General features: G+C 34.2%; 1 protein-coding gene across 3 annotated transcripts; it reads left to right on the forward strand.

The window, feature by feature from the left end:
• Window positions 1–369: 369 nt before the first annotated feature.
• Window positions 370–16,061, forward strand: DJ1B (Class I glutamine amidotransferase-like superfamily protein). 3 transcript variants are annotated; one of them, XM_078318352.1, is made up of 7 exons: window positions 370–769; window positions 949–1,098; window positions 1,638–1,820; window positions 2,493–2,573; window positions 3,185–3,385; window positions 3,890–4,030; window positions 15,675–16,061. In XM_078318352.1, the coding sequence occupies exons 1-7, from the start codon at window positions 386–388 to the stop codon at window positions 15,873–15,875; spliced, it is 1,341 nt and encodes a 446-aa protein (XP_078174478.1). In that variant the 5' UTR covers window positions 370–385; the 3' UTR covers window positions 15,876–16,061. The 3 variants fall into 3 exon arrangements, with proteins under 3 accessions (XP_078174478.1, XP_078174477.1, XP_078174479.1); XM_078318351.1 differs by lacking the exon at window positions 15,675–16,061 and adding an exon at window positions 4,795–5,221; XM_078318353.1 differs by lacking the exons at window positions 370–769; window positions 949–1,098; window positions 1,638–1,820; ... (1 more) ...; window positions 3,185–3,385; window positions 3,890–4,030 and adding exons at window positions 10,430–10,697; window positions 11,903–12,052; window positions 12,455–12,637; ... (1 more) ...; window positions 14,407–14,607; window positions 15,113–15,253.
• The last annotated feature ends 3,116 nt before the right edge of the window (window positions 16,062–19,177 follow it).

Consider the following 19,177-nt stretch of genomic DNA (forward strand, 5'->3'; position numbering starts at 1 on the left):
CAGGCAGGTGAAATTCTAGCTTGTCAAGTTCGTCTAAAACGGAGAGGATGGAACATCATTCTATCCTCTTCGGACCACTCCCGCGCACGCAGCAGGGGTGCCACGCGGCACCTTGATCTAAGCGAGAGTCCGATTCCTCTGAAGTAACTCAAATTATATATTTAGTCTGGACCGTCTGATTAGAATCCGAGCCAATCCGGCCCGAGGTGGAATGTACGGAGTCTCTTTAATATTCGTGGTAAAGCAGATCGGGCGGTCTGAATCTAAACTCAAAATTTAAGCTAACTCAGGTGATATGAATTCATTTAAAAGACCACTGCTTGCTCTTTATACAAGTGTACAATGGAATACTACAAGTCTACAACCAGACGGACCAAAAAGCAAAATGGCCACGCGTCCCGTGCTCCTTCCTCTTTGCCATTCCCATCCCCACCCCTCCTCTCTAGTCAAAACCCTCTCTCGTCTCCAGTTCCTTTCCAGAACCTTCAACCCGACCCAAACCCCTCTTAAAACCCGAACCCGACTAGTCACCTCCGTCACTGCATCAATGGCGTCTCCTTCCAAGAATGTGCTGGTCCCGATCGCCGACGGGACGGAGCCGATCGAGGCGGTGGTTACCATCGACGTGCTACGGCGTGCTGGTGCTAACGTTACTGTCGCCTCCGTCGGAAAGAAGAAACAAGTGGACGCGTCGTGGGGTGTAAAGCTCGTTGCTGATGTGCTCATCTCAGATTGTGCTGGATCAGCCTTCGATCTTATCTCCCTTCCTGTATGCTTTCGTGAGCTGCTCCGTTTGTTAGCTTTATATATATCCCTGTTCGAATTTGAAGTGTTATGAGACTTTTTGTCTATTTAATTGTAATTCAATGTCAGGTATGACTGTTGGTGTTGATGCAAGTATGACTTGTATGTTGATTGTTGTATTAAGTTTACTTTTTGTATTTTCAGGGAGGGATGCCTGGCGCGACTAATCTGAGAGATTGTGTGGAGCTACAGAACTTGGTGAAGAACCAGGCCTCTAATGGCGGTCTTTATGCCGCAATCTGTGCGTCTCCTGCTGTGGCTCTGGCTTCCTGGGGCACACTCAATGGCTTAAAGGCTAGTTCAACATATTTGACTGGTTATTCTGTTTTATGTATAACAAAATAGAACCAATTTTTTTTTTTTTTTCAGATTTTATTTAAGACCAGACATTTTAAGGATATCAGCTTCTTGTACTGTTATTTTTGGAGGATTATTCCATTAAATGCTGCATAAGAATAATTCAAACCAAGATCAAGTACTAGAAATGTTTAAGTCAATATTGACATTAGATTTCAGATATTGAATGAACTTATTATCAACATATTACTTTATTGCTTGATTTAGTATTAAAAAAAATGTTTTTTTGTCATTTTTTGCATGACTTGGCATCAATATTGACTATTGACAGAAGGCTCCTATGTGCAAACCAGTTTAATTGCAAACTATATGAATATTAGATATTATTTGCAAATAAGTAAAATGTTGTAACATACTCTTGCATGTGTGGATGTGCCCCTGCCCCCTGTGCCTTCTATCTATTTAAAAAAAACTATATTAATAGTGTTTGGCTGTTTTAAATCTGAAAACAAAGTAATATACTACATCTGTACCAGGCAACAAGTTATCCTAGCTTTATGGATAAGTTTCCAGCTGAGGTGAATAAAGTGGAAGATAGGGTTGTGGTTGATGGCAAAGTTGTCACTAGCCGAGGCCCTGGTACTACCATGGAGTATGCTGTAGCCTTGGTTGAACAATTGTATGGCAAGCAAAAAGCTGAAGAGGTTGCGGGGCCATTGGTATGTTTACTTGCTTTTGTGTACAGATTTTTGGTGCTTTTTTGAGTTATAGCCTTGCGAAAGAATACAAAATTCTACATAACTCTAGAGGCATGGTTAATACCCCAATAACTAGGGCTATAACTGGATGTTTGCTACTTTTTGTTTGGGAATTAGGATATCATGCGCTTTCTTTTGTATGTACACTTTTCTTCCCTGTATTTCAGGTTGGGCAGTTGTCTTAGATAGTTTAATGTATCTTTATGTCCTGTTGATCTGCAAAATATAGCTTTTATTTAAGCTTAATTGTTAGAAGCAATAGTATTTTAGTTTTTATTTGGGGCCCATTTGGCTTTGATGAGATAGTTCAGGAAGAGGGCAAAATAAACTTCGAACAAGAAGAATCAACATATTAGCATACTCATGAGCATTCTTAGGAACAAGATGAAGTATGCACTATGGAGTTTGATTCATTGACTATCAAATAACTTTTAAATATCATTATGGCATGTCAGCATGTAAAGCCAATTAATTCACCTGATTTTAAATACTTAACTAGTGTTCCTATTTGTCCCCCTCCCAGTCTCTCATTCCGCTGAAGATTTTTGTATTTAATGTGCATCACCTTCTATGAAAAGGATTCTTCCATAACTAAATACTTTTTAATTGTTTACTTATGTATGTATGGTTTAGGTGATGCGCCCCCGACATGGTGTTGAATTTTCAATGAAGGAGCTCAACTCAGTTGAATGGAAATCTAATGGAATACCTCAGGTCAGATAATAAGAAATCTGTGCTTGCTTCTTTTCTGTTTTTCCAACACTAAATCTCAGGATTCGGGGTATCAGTAGTACAAATACCAAGTTAGGGCTGTATTCCCTTATCAATTATTTTTTTTCCTTTTTTGTTGGATTAGTTTGGATTGGTACCGTCTTATAGGAAGATGCAAAGCAGCCAGTCACTATTTTACAGGTTATTATGACCATATACTGAGATGAAGCGTGCATTGATCAGTACAATAAATATTCATGCTAAGCAACAGTTAAAAAGAAATGTATAGCTGTTATACAAGTCATTAATAACTGATTGGTATGTATGCCATGTACTGAGATGCACTGGTACTGCCATTACGTAATTGTTTGGTATGTACACTAGGTAATGATCACAGGTCATTATTAAAAAATTAGCATGTTTCTTTGAAGTGGTATACTCTTTTTTTTTTGATAAAAGTGGATATATCTATAGATTTCATATTGAAATCAAATGAAGGGGTATACATTTAAGACATGGTGCTTTTATCTGTTCGTACTGTTTGTATTTAAGCTGAATTTATTTACATTGATTTTGTTTAACCTTTTGTTATTTTCACATCTTTTAATATACAGATTCTTGTTCCAATTGCTAATGGCACAGAGGAAATGGAGGCTATATTCATCATCGATATATTACGCCGAGCCAAAGCAAATGTCATTGTGGCCTCAGTTGAAAGCACCTTAGAAATAGTGGCCTCAAGAAAAGTTAAAATTGTAGCTGACCTGCTCTTAGATGAAGCTCTCAAGCTTGATTTTGACTTCATAGTTCTTCCAGTAAGTTTATTACCTTGGAATTAGAGATTCAATTTTAACAGGAATATTTTTAAAGAAGTCCTTATATTATCGAAGAGTTACCAAGGAAATTTTTTTATTTTTATATGCCAATTAGTTTTGCCCCTTTTTAGTTGTAAAGGGCATTGGTGCAATGCATTGACAGAAATGACCTTCATTGAAGTTGGATATTTACTCTGTACTCGAAAATTTCAAACAATTACTTGATATTTAAATCAAAATGTTTGAGTTTTTGTTTTTGTAAGGTATATATGTGTCCACTCTTATATCATATTGTGGGAGTGAAAACTGCAGTCATAAGAAGAGTCTGTACTTCAAAGGGACTTGTATTCTCATTTAATGGCAAATAGATAAGTAATGAAAAGGGGATTTTCTTTATCACCAATTCTCCATCACAAGATCCAGAGCTTTCTTCCAAAAATATTTGAGAGATCTAAATTTAATCTTTACCTGTATGAAATTCTCATTCAAAACATTTACTTCCAGGGTGGGCTGGGAGGTGCAGAAGCTTATGCAAATTCAGAGAAGCTGATAAGTTTACTGAAAAAACAAGCCGAGTCAAACAAGCTATATGGTGCCATATGTGCTTCTCCAGCTATAGCGCTTGAGCCCCATGGCCTTCTCAAGGTACTTCCGTAACTATTATTACTGTACTTCTATGATTTTCAGTCCTGCATTGAATCAAAGCTTGCTTGATAAGCCGGTTCAAATTTATGTAATTATGCCCAAAGGAACAATCTTAATTGTGGACCTTATACTATTATGTTATGTGCAACTTGTATGATATGCTGGTACATGTTACGACTGAATTTTGCAGCACTTGATTTTGGTTGCTTACTGTGATGGGCAGTACAGAATGTAGGGACTACAAGGCATTTAACTGTTTACTAAGTGTATATGTTTAATAGTACGTAACAGGGAAGATAAAGCTTGTCTGGACAATCCTTGCATTTTAGCTTTTTGTTTCTTTTCCTTCATCACCATTTGGGTTTAGGCTCTGGTATAAGCCACTACTCAAATCTTGCACCCGGAATAAGCAAAATTAAGTAGAACAGAAAATTTCAGTTATTGGTCCCTCAAGTTCAAGCAACAAAATACTGAGTAATTTCATAATTATTTTATTGGACCTCTTTTCCCATGCAAATTATAAGTCCTAAACTTCAAAAGAAAATAATAAAAACCTAGTTTGCAATTCCTTCAGCTTATTGCACAAAAACTGATGGTTTTGCTGACGGGACCTCTGTGAAGTTGCAACTCATTAGACAGTCCCCTCTGATGCAGGGCAACCAAAATAAAAATATATGTACCAAGAGGTGCCCTCATCTCATCTCGAGAGTCGATTTGATATTTTGATTAGTTCGGAATAAGTGCCAATTCTTGCTTTGATGTAGGGGAAGAAAGCAACGTCCTATCCTGCCATGTTCGAGAAATTATCTGACAAGTCTGAGAGTAGCAATCGAGTGGTGGTAGATGGAAACCTTATCACTAGCCAAGGCCCTGGTACCTCCATGGAGTTTGCTCTGTCCATAGTCGAGAAATTCTTCGGTCGTAACAAAGCACTGGAATTGGCCAAAACTTTGGTTTTCGTTTGAAATCTTCGGCTTTTTGGGTGATATGTAGTGAGATATCTAAATAGAATATTACTGTTTTGTACGAGTTATTTTTCAGGTTTAGGTTTGCTGGAGGTTTATGTTTTTTTTTTTTACATTTATTTGTGTTTTTTTTTTTACATTTATTATCTTTCTTGTAGTTGTATAAAAAATAAAGAAAGAGCTCCCAGACGTAATGTATAATTACATAGAAATGAGGCTAAAATAACCAGAAGGCAATAATAGCTTGTCATTTGAGTTACAAAAGTTTACTGTTGAAGTTCGTTGGCAGTATGTTTATCTGTTTAGAACAAAGGTTTAAATAGTGTTTGTTGCATTGGAACGGCTAAAAGAATAGTGTTATATTCATATTGTGCAGTTATAGTGTGCTATAGCATCGATAGCATCATAGTTTTTATAGTTCAAAAATGTTATGGTATTGGTATAGCGTGTTATTTAGAACTTTGTTTTAGAACATCTAGGTTTAGAACATACAAGGTAACATGCAAGGTATGTTGCTTTCCTAGTTTACTATCTTAGCCTATGCGCTAAAAAAGTAGAATACTCTTATAAAGTGCCTGGCAATGAGACGTCATGCATGACATGCTTTGCATTCGTATGAGAGGGAACCGGATCACCTGCTCTCTTGGAAATTTCTAGAGTTACTGTCGGGTGGGTCCGGTTTAAAACATTCGATAGTGATTCTAGGGACTTGCTCTCTTGGAAATTTCTGTTTCTAGAATCACTATCGAGTGGGTCCGGTTTAAAAGATAATGATTCTAGGGACAGAAATTTCCTGCCCCCAGGTGCAGGAGATTTGGTCTTGTATGAGAGAACGTAGGATAAGCCCTTTATCACACTTTTGTTTGATGCCTAAGTCTAAGATGGTGTTGAATGGTTAGATCAATGGTTTTTCTTAAAAAAAATTAGACCAGATAGGCCGATACAATTATATATACTGTCTAACTTCCGTATATACCGTGTTATTTAATAGCTATTTTTAAGTATTTATAACATCGAACTACTTGTTAAGAGATAATTATTGTTTAACGATTAATCTATTCGTTAATTTTTCTTAGAGATTAGTTTTTTTATATAGAAAAATAGAAGTTTAGTTGACTAACTTTCATTTAATATTTATAAAGAATTATATTTGGATTTCGGAATCATAAATTTCCACACGGAAAATGTTATCATTTGCCATTAAATTAAATATTGTTTCTTCGTAGAGATTAGTTTGCATAGTTGTATGAATCTAACAAGCTATGTATTTGTTGACTGTAATCTTTTTGTCTGTATCTATCAATATCATCACTTGGTAAGTTGGTATATATGAGCAAAACTAAAGTGTGATGTGCTTACTAAGAAGGGTTAGTGAGAACATCTCCAAAAAACTATCATATTAACTTCAAACTACGAATTCAAATCACTAAAATTCAAATACTTTGTGAGTAATGCATGTACATGCAAAAATTTTAAAGTTTCGAATTCAATTAGTACATGGTCAAGCAGTCAAAACAATGAACATTTTATAAGTTATTTTTTTAATTGTTTTATGTATTAATTTTTCATCATTTTTTTGACCGCTTGACCATGTATTAAATGAATTCAAAATTTCTGTATGTACATGCATCACTCATGCAGTACTTGAATTTTAACGGTTTGGATTCGTAATTCGAAATCAATCCGATAGTTTTTGGAGGTGCTCACCAACTCTTCCTGGTGAGCACATCACACCCTAGTTTTGTTATATATCTATATCTATATCTATATCTCTTTCTATATATATATATAGTATCGTGCCCGTGCGTTGCAATGAAAATATATTATAGAGTTCGGCTAATATGACATTGGTGTCATATGACACTAACTTCAAAATTGATTGAATAGACTTCAAACGACTAATCCAAACCGTTCAAACAGATGTACTTTATGAGTGATGTGTTTACATGCAAATTTTTTATATTTTCAAATTATTTTAGTATCAAATCAAGCGGTAAAAATGTTGAAAAATGAATGTATTAAAATTAACTTAAAAACTCACACATTTGACCGCTTGACTTGATACTAAATAAATCCAAATAATTATAAATTTTGATGTAAACGCACAACTAATGATGTAGATAGGTCTGAACGGTTTGAATTTACCGTTTAAAGTCGATTTGATTTATTTTGGAGTTGGTGTTATATAAGCTGAAATGACACTGATGTTATACTAACCCGACTCTATATTATAAATTGAAGAAGATCAAGAGTTTGATTTACAATTTGAATTTCAAACTTTGATAAAAGTAAAGAGATTTGATAAAATTAAAAAAAAAGACAAATGGCTTGTAGAAATATATACAAGCAAAAGCAAAAAGGACAAAAAATATTTAGTGAAAGTGAATTTGTATTATTAAATTAGTTGTTTCATTTTGTGGTACTAATTATAGTTAATGTTACTAAAATCCCTCCTCAACATATGTTCTCCAAATAATTAACAAGTGAAACTATGAATGAATCTGAACATACTAATAAAAAAGAATATTTTATCTTATCAAAATTGAAGTAAAATTGTAAAAAGATTCACTATAGCTTAAATTGAGTAATGTATTAAATTTGAAGATATCAAATAATTTGATAAGATATCAAATAATTTGATAAGATATCAAATACTGATAAAATATTTTTAAAAGATGATATTCTTAAAAATAAATTGATTATCCATCATGATTCTCAAATAAGAAAATAAGAAAATAAGGAATGAGAGACAGCTGGAGAGGAGAAATAAGGAAATGAATAAATTGATTTTATCTCCAATTTTGTTCTTTATTCAATTTTAATTGTAACATATCGTGTGACAGTATGTGTGGCGAGTATATTTCTAACTCAATTTAGACTTCTACACATAAAAATGATGAATTTAATCAAAAGAAACACATAAAAATTGTGAGATTGCCACTACAAAACCTTGAAATTGTGAGATTGTCACTACAAACTTCAAAATTGTAAGAATGCCATAATAAAACGTCCATAATTGTGAAAATGCCATAACAGTGTATTCTTATAATATTTTTATCAAAAATTAATTTGAAGAGGCGATATCAACTGGAGTGTTACTTTTTTTGTATGAAGGGTATAATCGGAATACATAATTATGTATATCAAAACAGTATTTTTCAGTTATTTTTTTATAAAATTATTATAAAAATACACTGTTAATGGCATTTTCACAATTATGAACGTTTTATAGTGGCATTCTCACAATTTTGAAGTTTGTAGTGGCAATCTCACAATTTCAAGGTTTTGTAGTGGCATTCTCACAACTTCCCCAAAAAACAAATTATTTGATTAGATGGCTGATATTAAATCCAAAATTTCATATTTCAATCATAGCCATTAGTGGATCATCTACGTGCATAATAAATTAAAAAAAATTGATCCACTATATCCCGATTTTTTTAAAAATACCCATTAAAAAAATATTTTATTAAAAATAACCAGGTTTCAACCAAATTTTTAAAAATAGCCAAACCGCGGATTTTTTCCGCGCCCCGGAATTTTTTTTCCGCGCCCCGGAATTTTTATTCCGGGCCGCAGAAAAAATTCGCGCCCCGAAAAAAAAAAAAAATTTCCGAGCGCGGATATTATCCGCGGCCCGGATTTTTTTTTTTTTTTTTTTAGAGTTTGGAGTTAGGAAAATAGTGCTTCTGAGCCCAACTTTGCACCTCTGGTTAACATATTAAAGCACCTTCAAAAATCATGAAAATTTACCGACATGCATTCTTGACTTCATAAAACAAGACTGAAGTTTCATACAAAATATCAAAACAGATCGTGAGATATCGGCAAAGTTGGGCTCAGAAGCACTCCTTCAGCAGTTCGGGCAATTTTTGAGAGCTGATATCTCACGATCTGTTTTGATATTTTGTATGAAACTTCACAGTCTTATTTTATGAAGTCAAGAATACATGTCGGTAAATTTTCATGATTTTTGAAGGTGTTTTGATATGTTAACCAGAGGTGCAAAGTTGGGCTCAGAAGCACTCTTTCAGCAGTTCGGGCAATTTTTGAGAGCTGATATCTCACGATCTGTTTTGATATTTTGTATGAAACTTCACAGTCTTGTTTTAAGAAGTTAAAAATGCATGTCGGTAAATTTTCATGATTTTTGAAAGTGCTTTAATATGTTAACCAGAGGTGCAAAGTTGGGCTCAGAAGCACTCCTTTAGCAGTTCGGGCAATTTTTGAGAGCTGATATCTCACGATCTGTTTTGAGATTTTGTATGAAACTTCACAGACTTATTCTATGAAGTCAAGAAAGCATGTCGGTAAATTTTCATATTTTTGGAGGTGTTTTGGTATGTTACTCAAAGGTGCAAAGTTGGACAAAAAATTTCAAAAAAAACATTATTTTCCCAACTCCAAACTCTAAAAAAAAAAAAAAAAAAAAAAAATCCGGGCCGCGGATAATATCCGCGCTCGGAAAAAAAAATTAAAAAATATTTTTTTTTTTCGGGGCGCGAATATTTTCCGCGCCCTGAATAAAAATTCCGGAGCGCGGAAAAAATCCGTGGTTTGACTATTTTTAAAAATTTGGTTGAAACCTGGTTATTTTTAATCAAATATTTTTTTTGATGGGTATTTTTAAAAAAATTGGCACTATATCATTAACAACAGTAATATTTTTTTATCAAACAATATGTACTTTTATTAGTTAACTAGATATTATTAATATTTTCCGAACACACGTTGTTGAAGTAAATCATTCTCCCAATCCTAAATCTTGTCCATTTAAAACCTAATTCAGCAATCCGTCTGCTCTTGGTATCAACATCTCCTGCACCCAACTTCCCTTTTCGTTAATTAGCAACAGAGACTGCAAAATAAAATAGTGTGGTCTCAATGTTAAAAGTAGCGTATTCAATAAAGCGAATATAAATACAAATTTGTTTTGTTAACTTGATTAACATATATGAATATAAGTAGAAAAATATTTCGTTAGCTTGTCAAATAAGAATATGGATAAAAACAATTACGTCTTGTGATCATTGATCGTATAGAACAATTGATCAATATAAAATTATAGAGAGAATGTTTGCCTAATTGGCTAATCCTTTCTAGCTTCTAATATTCTTCTACATCTAGGAGGAGTGGAGGACCTTCTCTGCAAGTTCGCTTGTAGCTTCTAAGCACTTGGCAGAGCGACTTCTCCGCATAGGAATAGGAGTTGTTGCCGATCCCAACCATTGATCCTCTTGAGATTCGTGCATAGAAAACTTTGAACGGTTGGAATCGGAATAACAGAAACAGTTCCTGTTATTCCTGTCGCCGCCTCGTATGACCATGACAGCATGACTCGATGACATTGACATACATGGTGACATATGCGGCGGCGATGGTAGTGACATCTGCCAGTGCCACCTCTATAAATCTCTTTCTTAAACCTTTCTCCCAACCAAAACCCAAAATTACTCACTTGTGCCACCGCATCAATTGGAATGGCTTCTCCTGCGAAGAAGGTGCTGGTCCCGTTCGCCGATGGTACGGAGACAGTAGAGGCGGTGGGTTTGATCCACATCCTACGCCGCGCTGGGGCTCACGTCACTGCCGCCTCGGTCGGGAAGGAGAAACAAGTGGTCACGACGCAGGGTATCAAGCTCGTTGCTGATGCTCTCATACCAGATTGCGTTGGGACGACTTTCGATCTCATTGCTCTTCCTGTAGGTTTTCGTCAACCATTTTCCTAAGAGTGAGTCTATGGTACTATGCATATCACGGGTTGGTCCGTGCTATGGTTCAATATTCCAGTTTTTAAAATTCTAATGGTCGATCCGAACCGTTCATCTTGTTCTCCATATTAATATGTGTTTGGAAATCAAATTTTACATTTTTTTTGAAATTTTTTTTACTATTTTTTTAGATATTTAGAAAATCACTTGATCTGAAAATTCTGGACCATCCAAAAACAGATTTTCAATAAATCTAAAAAAATAGCAAAAAAATTTCAAAAAATGTAAAATTTAGTCTCCAAACACATATTAATATGGAGAACAAGATGAACGGTTCGGATTGACCTATAGGATTTTAAAAAGTCGAATATTAAGCCGTATTACGGGTCAAATCGTAATATGCATAGTACCGTAGACTCACTCTTTTCCTAATATCATCTTCTTTTTTTGAATTTATTTTTGAGGAGTACCTTTTCAAAATTTCGGAATTACGTATTTGCCCCTAAAATTCATAATATCATATTTATCTTCTAATTTCAGAAACTAACAAATTGATCCAATTTATTGACTTTTCAATTAAAACTCATTTTAGATATGAAAAATACGCATTTTATCCTTTATTAAAAAAATTAAAAAAACTAGTCTTATGTATGTAACAAAAAATGATATTTCTTCTAAGTTCTAACTAATCAGTTTGAATGTAAAATTGATATATACGACTACATATATGATCATATATGATGTTTAGGTATATGCTTGTGCATGCGTTACAAGTAAGAAAATAAACTATTTGCTCTCGAAACTGACAAATTAGAAGATTAAATATTTCTTTAAACCGGTTACACATCTTTTATTTTTTATTGAAGATTAAAATTGTACATTCTAAATTTAAAATGAGTTTTAATAGAAAAGTCAATAAACCGGTAAATTTGTGACTTTTTGAAATTTAGAAGGGTAAATATTATATTTTGACCTTTATAGGGGGGATATGTAATTTCGAAGTTTTTGAGGGGTATACATGAAATTCCCCCATTTATTTTGTACAGTTATAGAACTTCAGTAGAGCTTTTATCATTTTTATTTTTATATATTCTTAGAGAAATGAGCACTTATAACATCAATCACATAATGGTGTTGATGCTCATGTGCTTTAGTTCTAGATTAGTAATTTTATTTGAGTTTAATGTTTCTTCCAGGGAGGAGTACAGGGTGTGCCTAAGCTGAGAGATTGTGTAGAGCTAGAGAGCATGGTGAAGAAGCACGCCGCAAATGGTGGTCTCTATGGCGCAATCTGTGCGGCTCCTGCTGTGGTTCTCTCTTCCTGGGGCTTACTCAACGGCTTGAAGGCTAGTTTGGCATCTTTAACAATTTCATTTATGTGTTTTCTGTGTTAAAAAAAGGAAATGCAAACTTAATCAGATTCACAGTGACAACAAACATGTGAAAAATATTCATATTTAGCTCACAGCTGTTAGTTTAGTATGATAGATTCAATTGAGCACAAATAACTAAAATCAAACAGGACAGGTGTTAAAATTAATGTTGATGTTAGATTCTAATTATGGAACAAGGATAATTATTTATATTTGCATGAATTGGTAGGATGTAAGAAATAAGGTAAAACATTTGGTGTATATTTCAAAAACCCATGCAGGCTTTACCTGAGCTCTTTTTTTAATAATGCCTAGCATTGCAGCTTTTTTGAAACTCTAGCAAACTTATCTACTGTATGCCTATATTATACCCAGGCAACGGGTCATCCTTTTCTTATGGACAAATTTCCACCTGAGGTGAATAAAGTGGACGAAAGGGTAGTGGTGGATGGAAGGGTAGTCACTAGCCGGGGCCACGGTACTACCATGGAATTTGCCTTGACCTTTGTTGAACTCCTGTATGGAAAGCAAAAGGCTGAAGAGGTTGCAGGACTTATGGTATGGTTACCTCCTTTCATAACTCAGAATTTTTCTGGTCATGTTTTCAAGAAGCCTGTTAAGTGTCCTATTAATTAGGGATATTATTGGATTTCTGAATTCTGCAGGGGAATTTTGGGGACCTTGTATCTGCCTCTTGTTTATGTGATAATTTATATGATTTTGAGATTGCTTAATGGTTTAAATCCCTTATATTGGTAAAGAAGATCTACTTGGATTTTGATTGTAACAAAAACCATTCTAGCTAGCTTGTATTTATCATTCATGTAAAACGAGACATAAATTTGGGTTTAAATTTTAGATTTGGGCCCCATGTGGCTAGAGGACAATGCCAAGGGTGACAGCAAATTTAATTGGCAATAAAAACAAGCTGAAATTTCATTAGTTGAGTGAATGTTTGGAGCTTGGTTCATAGACTACTGGATAAAGATTTTTATCATCGAAACATCTTAGAACATCCTAAAGACTAAAAAGCATTTTATGAATCATTAGTTTTCATTTTGGGTTCTTTGTTCTAAACCGTAATCTCTCATTGTACTGAGAATTTTCCTCATTACCTTGTGTCTCCTACTGAAAGTATTATTTTTGCAACTAAAATCTTTGAACTGTGTATATTTTAGGTGATGCGACCCCAGCATGGTGTTGAATTTACAATGAAGGAACTCAACCCAATTGGGTGGAACTCCAATGGAATACCTCAGGTTACATAATAAGAAATACTCCTCTCTTTTTTCTAACACTAAATGTCAGGTCTCGACACCTCGCCAATAGTATCAATACCAAATCAGGGTTTTTATTTGTATGAATCAACATTATATAAAAGAAGCAATAGTGGAAAAAATACCAAGCAACCAAATTAGTCATTACCTGACAGGTTGGTACATAATGCACGTCCTGAAATGAAATGCCACTCTTCAGTTTAATAAATTACTCGAACCAACAGTAGAAAACATAGAGCAGCTAGACCAGCCATTACTTAACTGTAGGGCTGTAAATCTATCTCGTCGCAAGTGGTTCACTTGAGTTCAATTTGAAACTAGCTCGAGCTTGAAATGTTCAATTATACTTTTGGTTAGCTTGAGTTGAAATGGCTCTGTATGTAATCACGTTATTCAATTTGGACCATCTATCAAACAATTTAACATAAGATACTGTTCTAGATAAAATTGTATTTTTTTTCAAGTTTTATTATAATATCCACAAAATATTCATATAAAAAATTATTTAGAAAAGAATGATTATTTTGGTATTTTACACTAGGATTTTGAGATAATACAAAAATGGATGTAAAAAAGGTTCATAATTGAGCTCGTCTAGAGTCAAGCTCAAGGTAGTATGAGCTCGGTGATTTCCAACTCAAGTTCCACTTCATTTGACTTCTAGTCAAATTAAACTCGAGTTACGGTCAGCCTGCTTGAGCTCACTCATTTGCAACCCTACCTAACTGGTTGGAATGTACACCATGTTCTGAGACAAACATATTAGTTACTAGTGAGAAATATTCATGTAAGGTCAAAATGAAAAGGTCATTTAAACAAGCTATTACCTTACCAGGTGTTTTATACACTGTGTACCAATATGAACTGATCACTCTTTAGTAATAAAGTGTCATGTTCAGTGAAATAAATTATCATGTCCTTTAAAAGTGTGAATGTTGTACGGTGTTGTGACTTGGTTGTATTTTGTTTGTACAGTTAAACTTTAGCTGAAATTCCTTTATTCATATTGTTTTCTTTGTTTTTTCCCCTTTTGCCACTGTTAACGTACAGATTCTTGTTCCAATTGCAAATGGTACAGAAGAAATTGAGGCTACTTTCATAATCTATATACTTCGCAAAGCTGGTGCTAATGTCATTGCGGCTTCGATCGAAAGTATCTTAGAAATAGTGGCCGCGGGAGAAGTTAAAATCATTGCTGACGTATTATTGGAGGAAGTCCTCGAGCTTAGTTTTGACTTAATAGTTCTTCCAGTAAGTCTGTTCCCCTTTTAGCAAGAATATTTGCAAAGAAGCCCCTGGATTATCTGAGTTATGGAAGAACCCCTTTTCATTATGCAACCGACAGATCTCTTGTTTTATTGTCAAGTGCTTTCATAAAATGAAGAAGATGACCTAATTGAACTATATTTGAAAATTTGAAACTTAAAAGTTTTTTCAAATAATTATTTGCTGCGTTCACCTAGCTTGTCGCTCTTTTCAGTAAGGTAACTTGGGGGCTGCTTCACTACTGTTAAATGGGGGAGCCCCCCCTCTAAAGAAACCCATTTCATTTCTTATAAAAATATCATATTATCAGAGTGAAAATTAAGGTTGTAAATAAGAAAAATTACTTTAATTGGACTTGTTCACAAAGACTGATACCACAAAAATTTACAGATATTGAAAAAAGGAAGGGAATTTTCTTTATCATATGCTGTAGGAGCTTTCTTACAAATATTAGGGATATAAGATATCTGAATTATGCACTTTTATGAAGGGTGGGTTGGGAGGTGCACAAGCATTTGCAAATTCAGTGAAGCTCATAAGTTTACTAAAAAAACAAGCTGAGTCAAACAAGTTATATGGTGCCATTTGCGCTTCTCCAGCTATAGTACTTGAGCCTCATGGCCTTCTCAAGGTACTTTTTTTTATTGTAATTAGCATTTATGTTTTTGCTTCAGTGTTTAATTGAATGCAGATACCATGAACTTGACTGAAGTTTATATTCTCTTTTGCAACTCATACAATAGGCTGGTACAAGTTATGATTGAACTTACTCATACAATAGGCTGGTACTTGTATTTTTGTACCTTACTGTTAGAGGATTTGTACTGAACTTCCGGGAGAAAAAAATGGGCCTTGTGTGCTATTCCATTCCTTTTTGCTGGACTAGACACTGATGCTTCATCTGACCTGAATCCATGTGGAGTTGCCATGTAGATCACTGGGCCTGTTTAAATAATATAAATATGTTGCCAAAGTACACCCTTGGTTTCATCTGACCATAGATTTAATTAGTTTGGGATAATATGAATATCAGTTCTTTGCTTCAAATGCAGGGAAAGAAAGCAACATGCAATCCTTCCATGATTGAAAAATTATCCGACAAATCTGAGAGTAGTAACCGAGTGGTGGTAGATGGAAACCTGATAACCAGCCAGGGCCCCGGTACCGCCATGGAGTTTGCGCTGTGCATATTTGAGAAATTATATGACCGTAATAGGGCAATGGAATTTGCTAGGGTGATGGTTTTTGTTTGAAGTCTCTTTTAGATTTGTAGCGAGAGGTTCAATGGTGGAGAAACTCTCATATAATTACTTAGAATTAAGCTTAAATGAATAAAAGAAACATAAGATTAATAAACACATTCTGTATTATTTGCCTTAATTTTTCACATTTTGTAATATATGAGGACGTTTTTATGATATCATGATATTTTGTTGGTATGTACTGAGTACCTTTTCCTTTTGGAAAAATGCCCCAGTTGCCTATTAGCATGTGAACTTATATTATCCCTGTTAGGTTCTCGTACCGGTGTCTACTTGTCTTCTTTCCAACAAAGGTCCAGGGCCAAGGCCTTTGAAGAGATTTGTATATTGTGAGATCCATACTAAAAGGACTAATGGCGTTGTCAGATTCTACCTTTTAGAAAGGTTTTAATTTGATGGTAGTGTTCTCCCACTATATTGAAAGGTCTATTGACTAGCTTCATTTTAAAGGTTAGACAATTTTTACTTGAATTTCTTCCATTATATTTCAGGACTATTAGCAGAAGAATATGTAGTTAGTAGTTCACTTGTTAAGATCTCCACATACATGATTGAAGTTTCAAAGTGCCTGACAATAATAATTATGTCTGACATGTTTTAATTTCATAAGAGTGAAGTTGGGATAATTCCTCAATGGTGGGCTTGGCTTGACTTGTGTGATATGAAAAAGGATATAATGGTAATTCAGATCTAAGAAGGAAATTTACAAAAAATGGAAATGAAGGGGGTGTTCTGTAACACCATCATAAGCCAAGGACTCAACATTTACTTTATGAAGGATTAGGTACAAAATGAACAAAGAAACTTATGTGATACCATATGTGATTTTCCAGCAATAGCACTTGACCTGGTAGTCTTCTCAAGGTATTTCTCTTCTAATATTAATTATCACTTTATGAGTTGAAACATGACAACACTGACTCAAGCGTATACTATGTACAGTGTCATGAATCTATTATATGGTGGGCCGTATGCAATGAAATACTGTGCTGCTCAGGGGCGGACCCATCATGTAACAGGGGGCAGCCGCCTCCGCTGGATTTTGAGTTTTTGTGGTGATCTATCTGTTGTTGCGCAGATAATAGGGACATCTAAATTCTAACTCAACATTTACTTTATGAAGGATTAGGTGCAAAATGAACAAAGAAACTTATGTGATACCATATCATATGTGCTTCTCCAGCAATAGCACTTGACCTGGTAGTCTTCTCAAGGTATTTCCCTTCTAATATTAATTATCACTTTATGAGTTGAAACATGATAACAGTGACTCAAGTGTATACTATGTACAGTCAGTGTCATGAATCTATTATATGGTGGGCCGTATGCAATCACATGCAACGTATATGATATTCTGGTACATATTATGATTCAAATTTCCAGAATTGCACTACTGGATTTTGGTACTAGCTTACTGTTAGTGTTGTAAAGTGTCATATGGACGGTACCCGGATACTGTGTTGCTCACACTCAGCATGCCAGTACTGCTCATCAGTAGAAGCCGGTTCGGGATTGATTGTTTTTGGTCTTACTCATTTTTTTCTTATTTATTTTCTTTTTAGTTTTTCTTGATAAAATGTAAAAGTCGCTGTTTGTTCACCCAGGATAATCATATGAAGATCAACAGAAGGTAAATTTTAGGTACTGATCTGTGAATTTTCTCATGAGAAAAACTAAACAAATAGTCCCTGGGGGCTGGGGCTGGGGGTCCAAAAAAGAAAAGGCAATTAAAGAATAAAAAAAAACACTGATGCTTTCAGCTTTCTTTCTCTGAAATGGATCCATGTGGAGTCGGCCCATGGCCCACTGTAGCCCTCCCAAACATAACTCAACCTCATCTGGGTGGCTTCTATCTAAACAAAATAAACGGCTACTGAGACTGCCCTTGGTTTCATGTCAGATAATACATTGAATAGTTTGAAATAGTATCATGGAAACCAGGTGGTACCTAGTTTGAAAAATTATCTGGCACTGTTTTCTTCACGGATGCGGAACTAAAATTAATGTAAGACACATTATTATTTCAAACTCAAGTTTCTACGACCATAAAAATAAAATTCTAATCACTGCCACCTTATATATACACATTTAACATTTTATGAGAAATGATGAATCATATGTTTACTTTTAAAAGAAGGATTCAACTAAATTTGAATATACATAATTAAAAAAAATTAAATTATAGAGTGGCTTAGCATCCCTGCTTGACTTACTGTAGATTTTGAAAATTCGTGAATAGTGTCTGCAATTATGTAAAATTACTAAGAAATGGGGATACCATAAACAAAATAAAATAATAAACTACATACTATGTACTGTTTTGTATAATTATTAACAAACCGGAATTATATTATATATATCAAGAGTCAAGACCACATTTGGTATCTAAGCATTATATTTAGGTTTCGTACTAGTTTTCACCTGATGTTTACTTGTTTATTTTCTTAAGAAAGAGCAAACTTCTAATCAATTATATAAATAGAAAGAGCAAACTTGTATATATTAGAAAATGCTTCAAACCATACTAAAACAAGTAATGGCGTCTGGCCGCATTCTACCTTCCGTCATCACAAATTTTATAATGCTTGGACCAAAATTGTCATTGCAAGTATAAATAAAATAACATACAGGGGCTTTCAGTGCAGGAATCAGCAAAAATCCAAAAAATAATAATAATAAATAAATAAATGAAAAGGCTTCTTAAACTTTTGAAAATGGAGCAGTTCCATTTGGAAACATCATGGTAGTTTCCTCACATTATTTTAAATTTGTTAGTGACAACTTGCCACTATATAACATGACTTGTATATATAAATTTCATTTTGTGGCCTTCTTTTGTTTTATGTGTTTGGTTGTATTATGTTATTTGTCAAACCAACATCATTGCAATATTAATTACCAAAAGAAAAAAGAAAAAAAAACAAAGAAATTTCTCTATATTCATATTTTGTATTAATTTCTTTTTTGATAAAAAGTTTGAAAATGGGTAGATGAGACATGAAGTCTGACATGTTTAAATTTCGTCCATAAAAGGTGAATAAGTCTTACATTGCGGCTTTACTTGTCTTGTATAGTTGTATCATTTCAGATTGGGCACGTTTTATCTCAAACCAATAATTTCACTATTATAATTAGAAAATGGGTAAAAATAAAAATGTCGGCAAATCACAACGCACAACTTTTATCTTTTTACTGTCTCAGGATTTTCTGTTGCATATAATTCAGAATGTAACAATTAGTGAAAACCACAGTGACAGCCTGACAGGTGTAATGTCAAGTTAGTAATTTCAGAG

Source organism: Carex rostrata, chromosome 17 (genome assembly GCF_964058835.1).
Source record: "Carex rostrata chromosome 17, lpCarRost1.2, whole genome shotgun sequence".
Lineage (NCBI taxonomy): Eukaryota > Viridiplantae > Streptophyta > Magnoliopsida > Poales > Cyperaceae > Carex > Carex rostrata.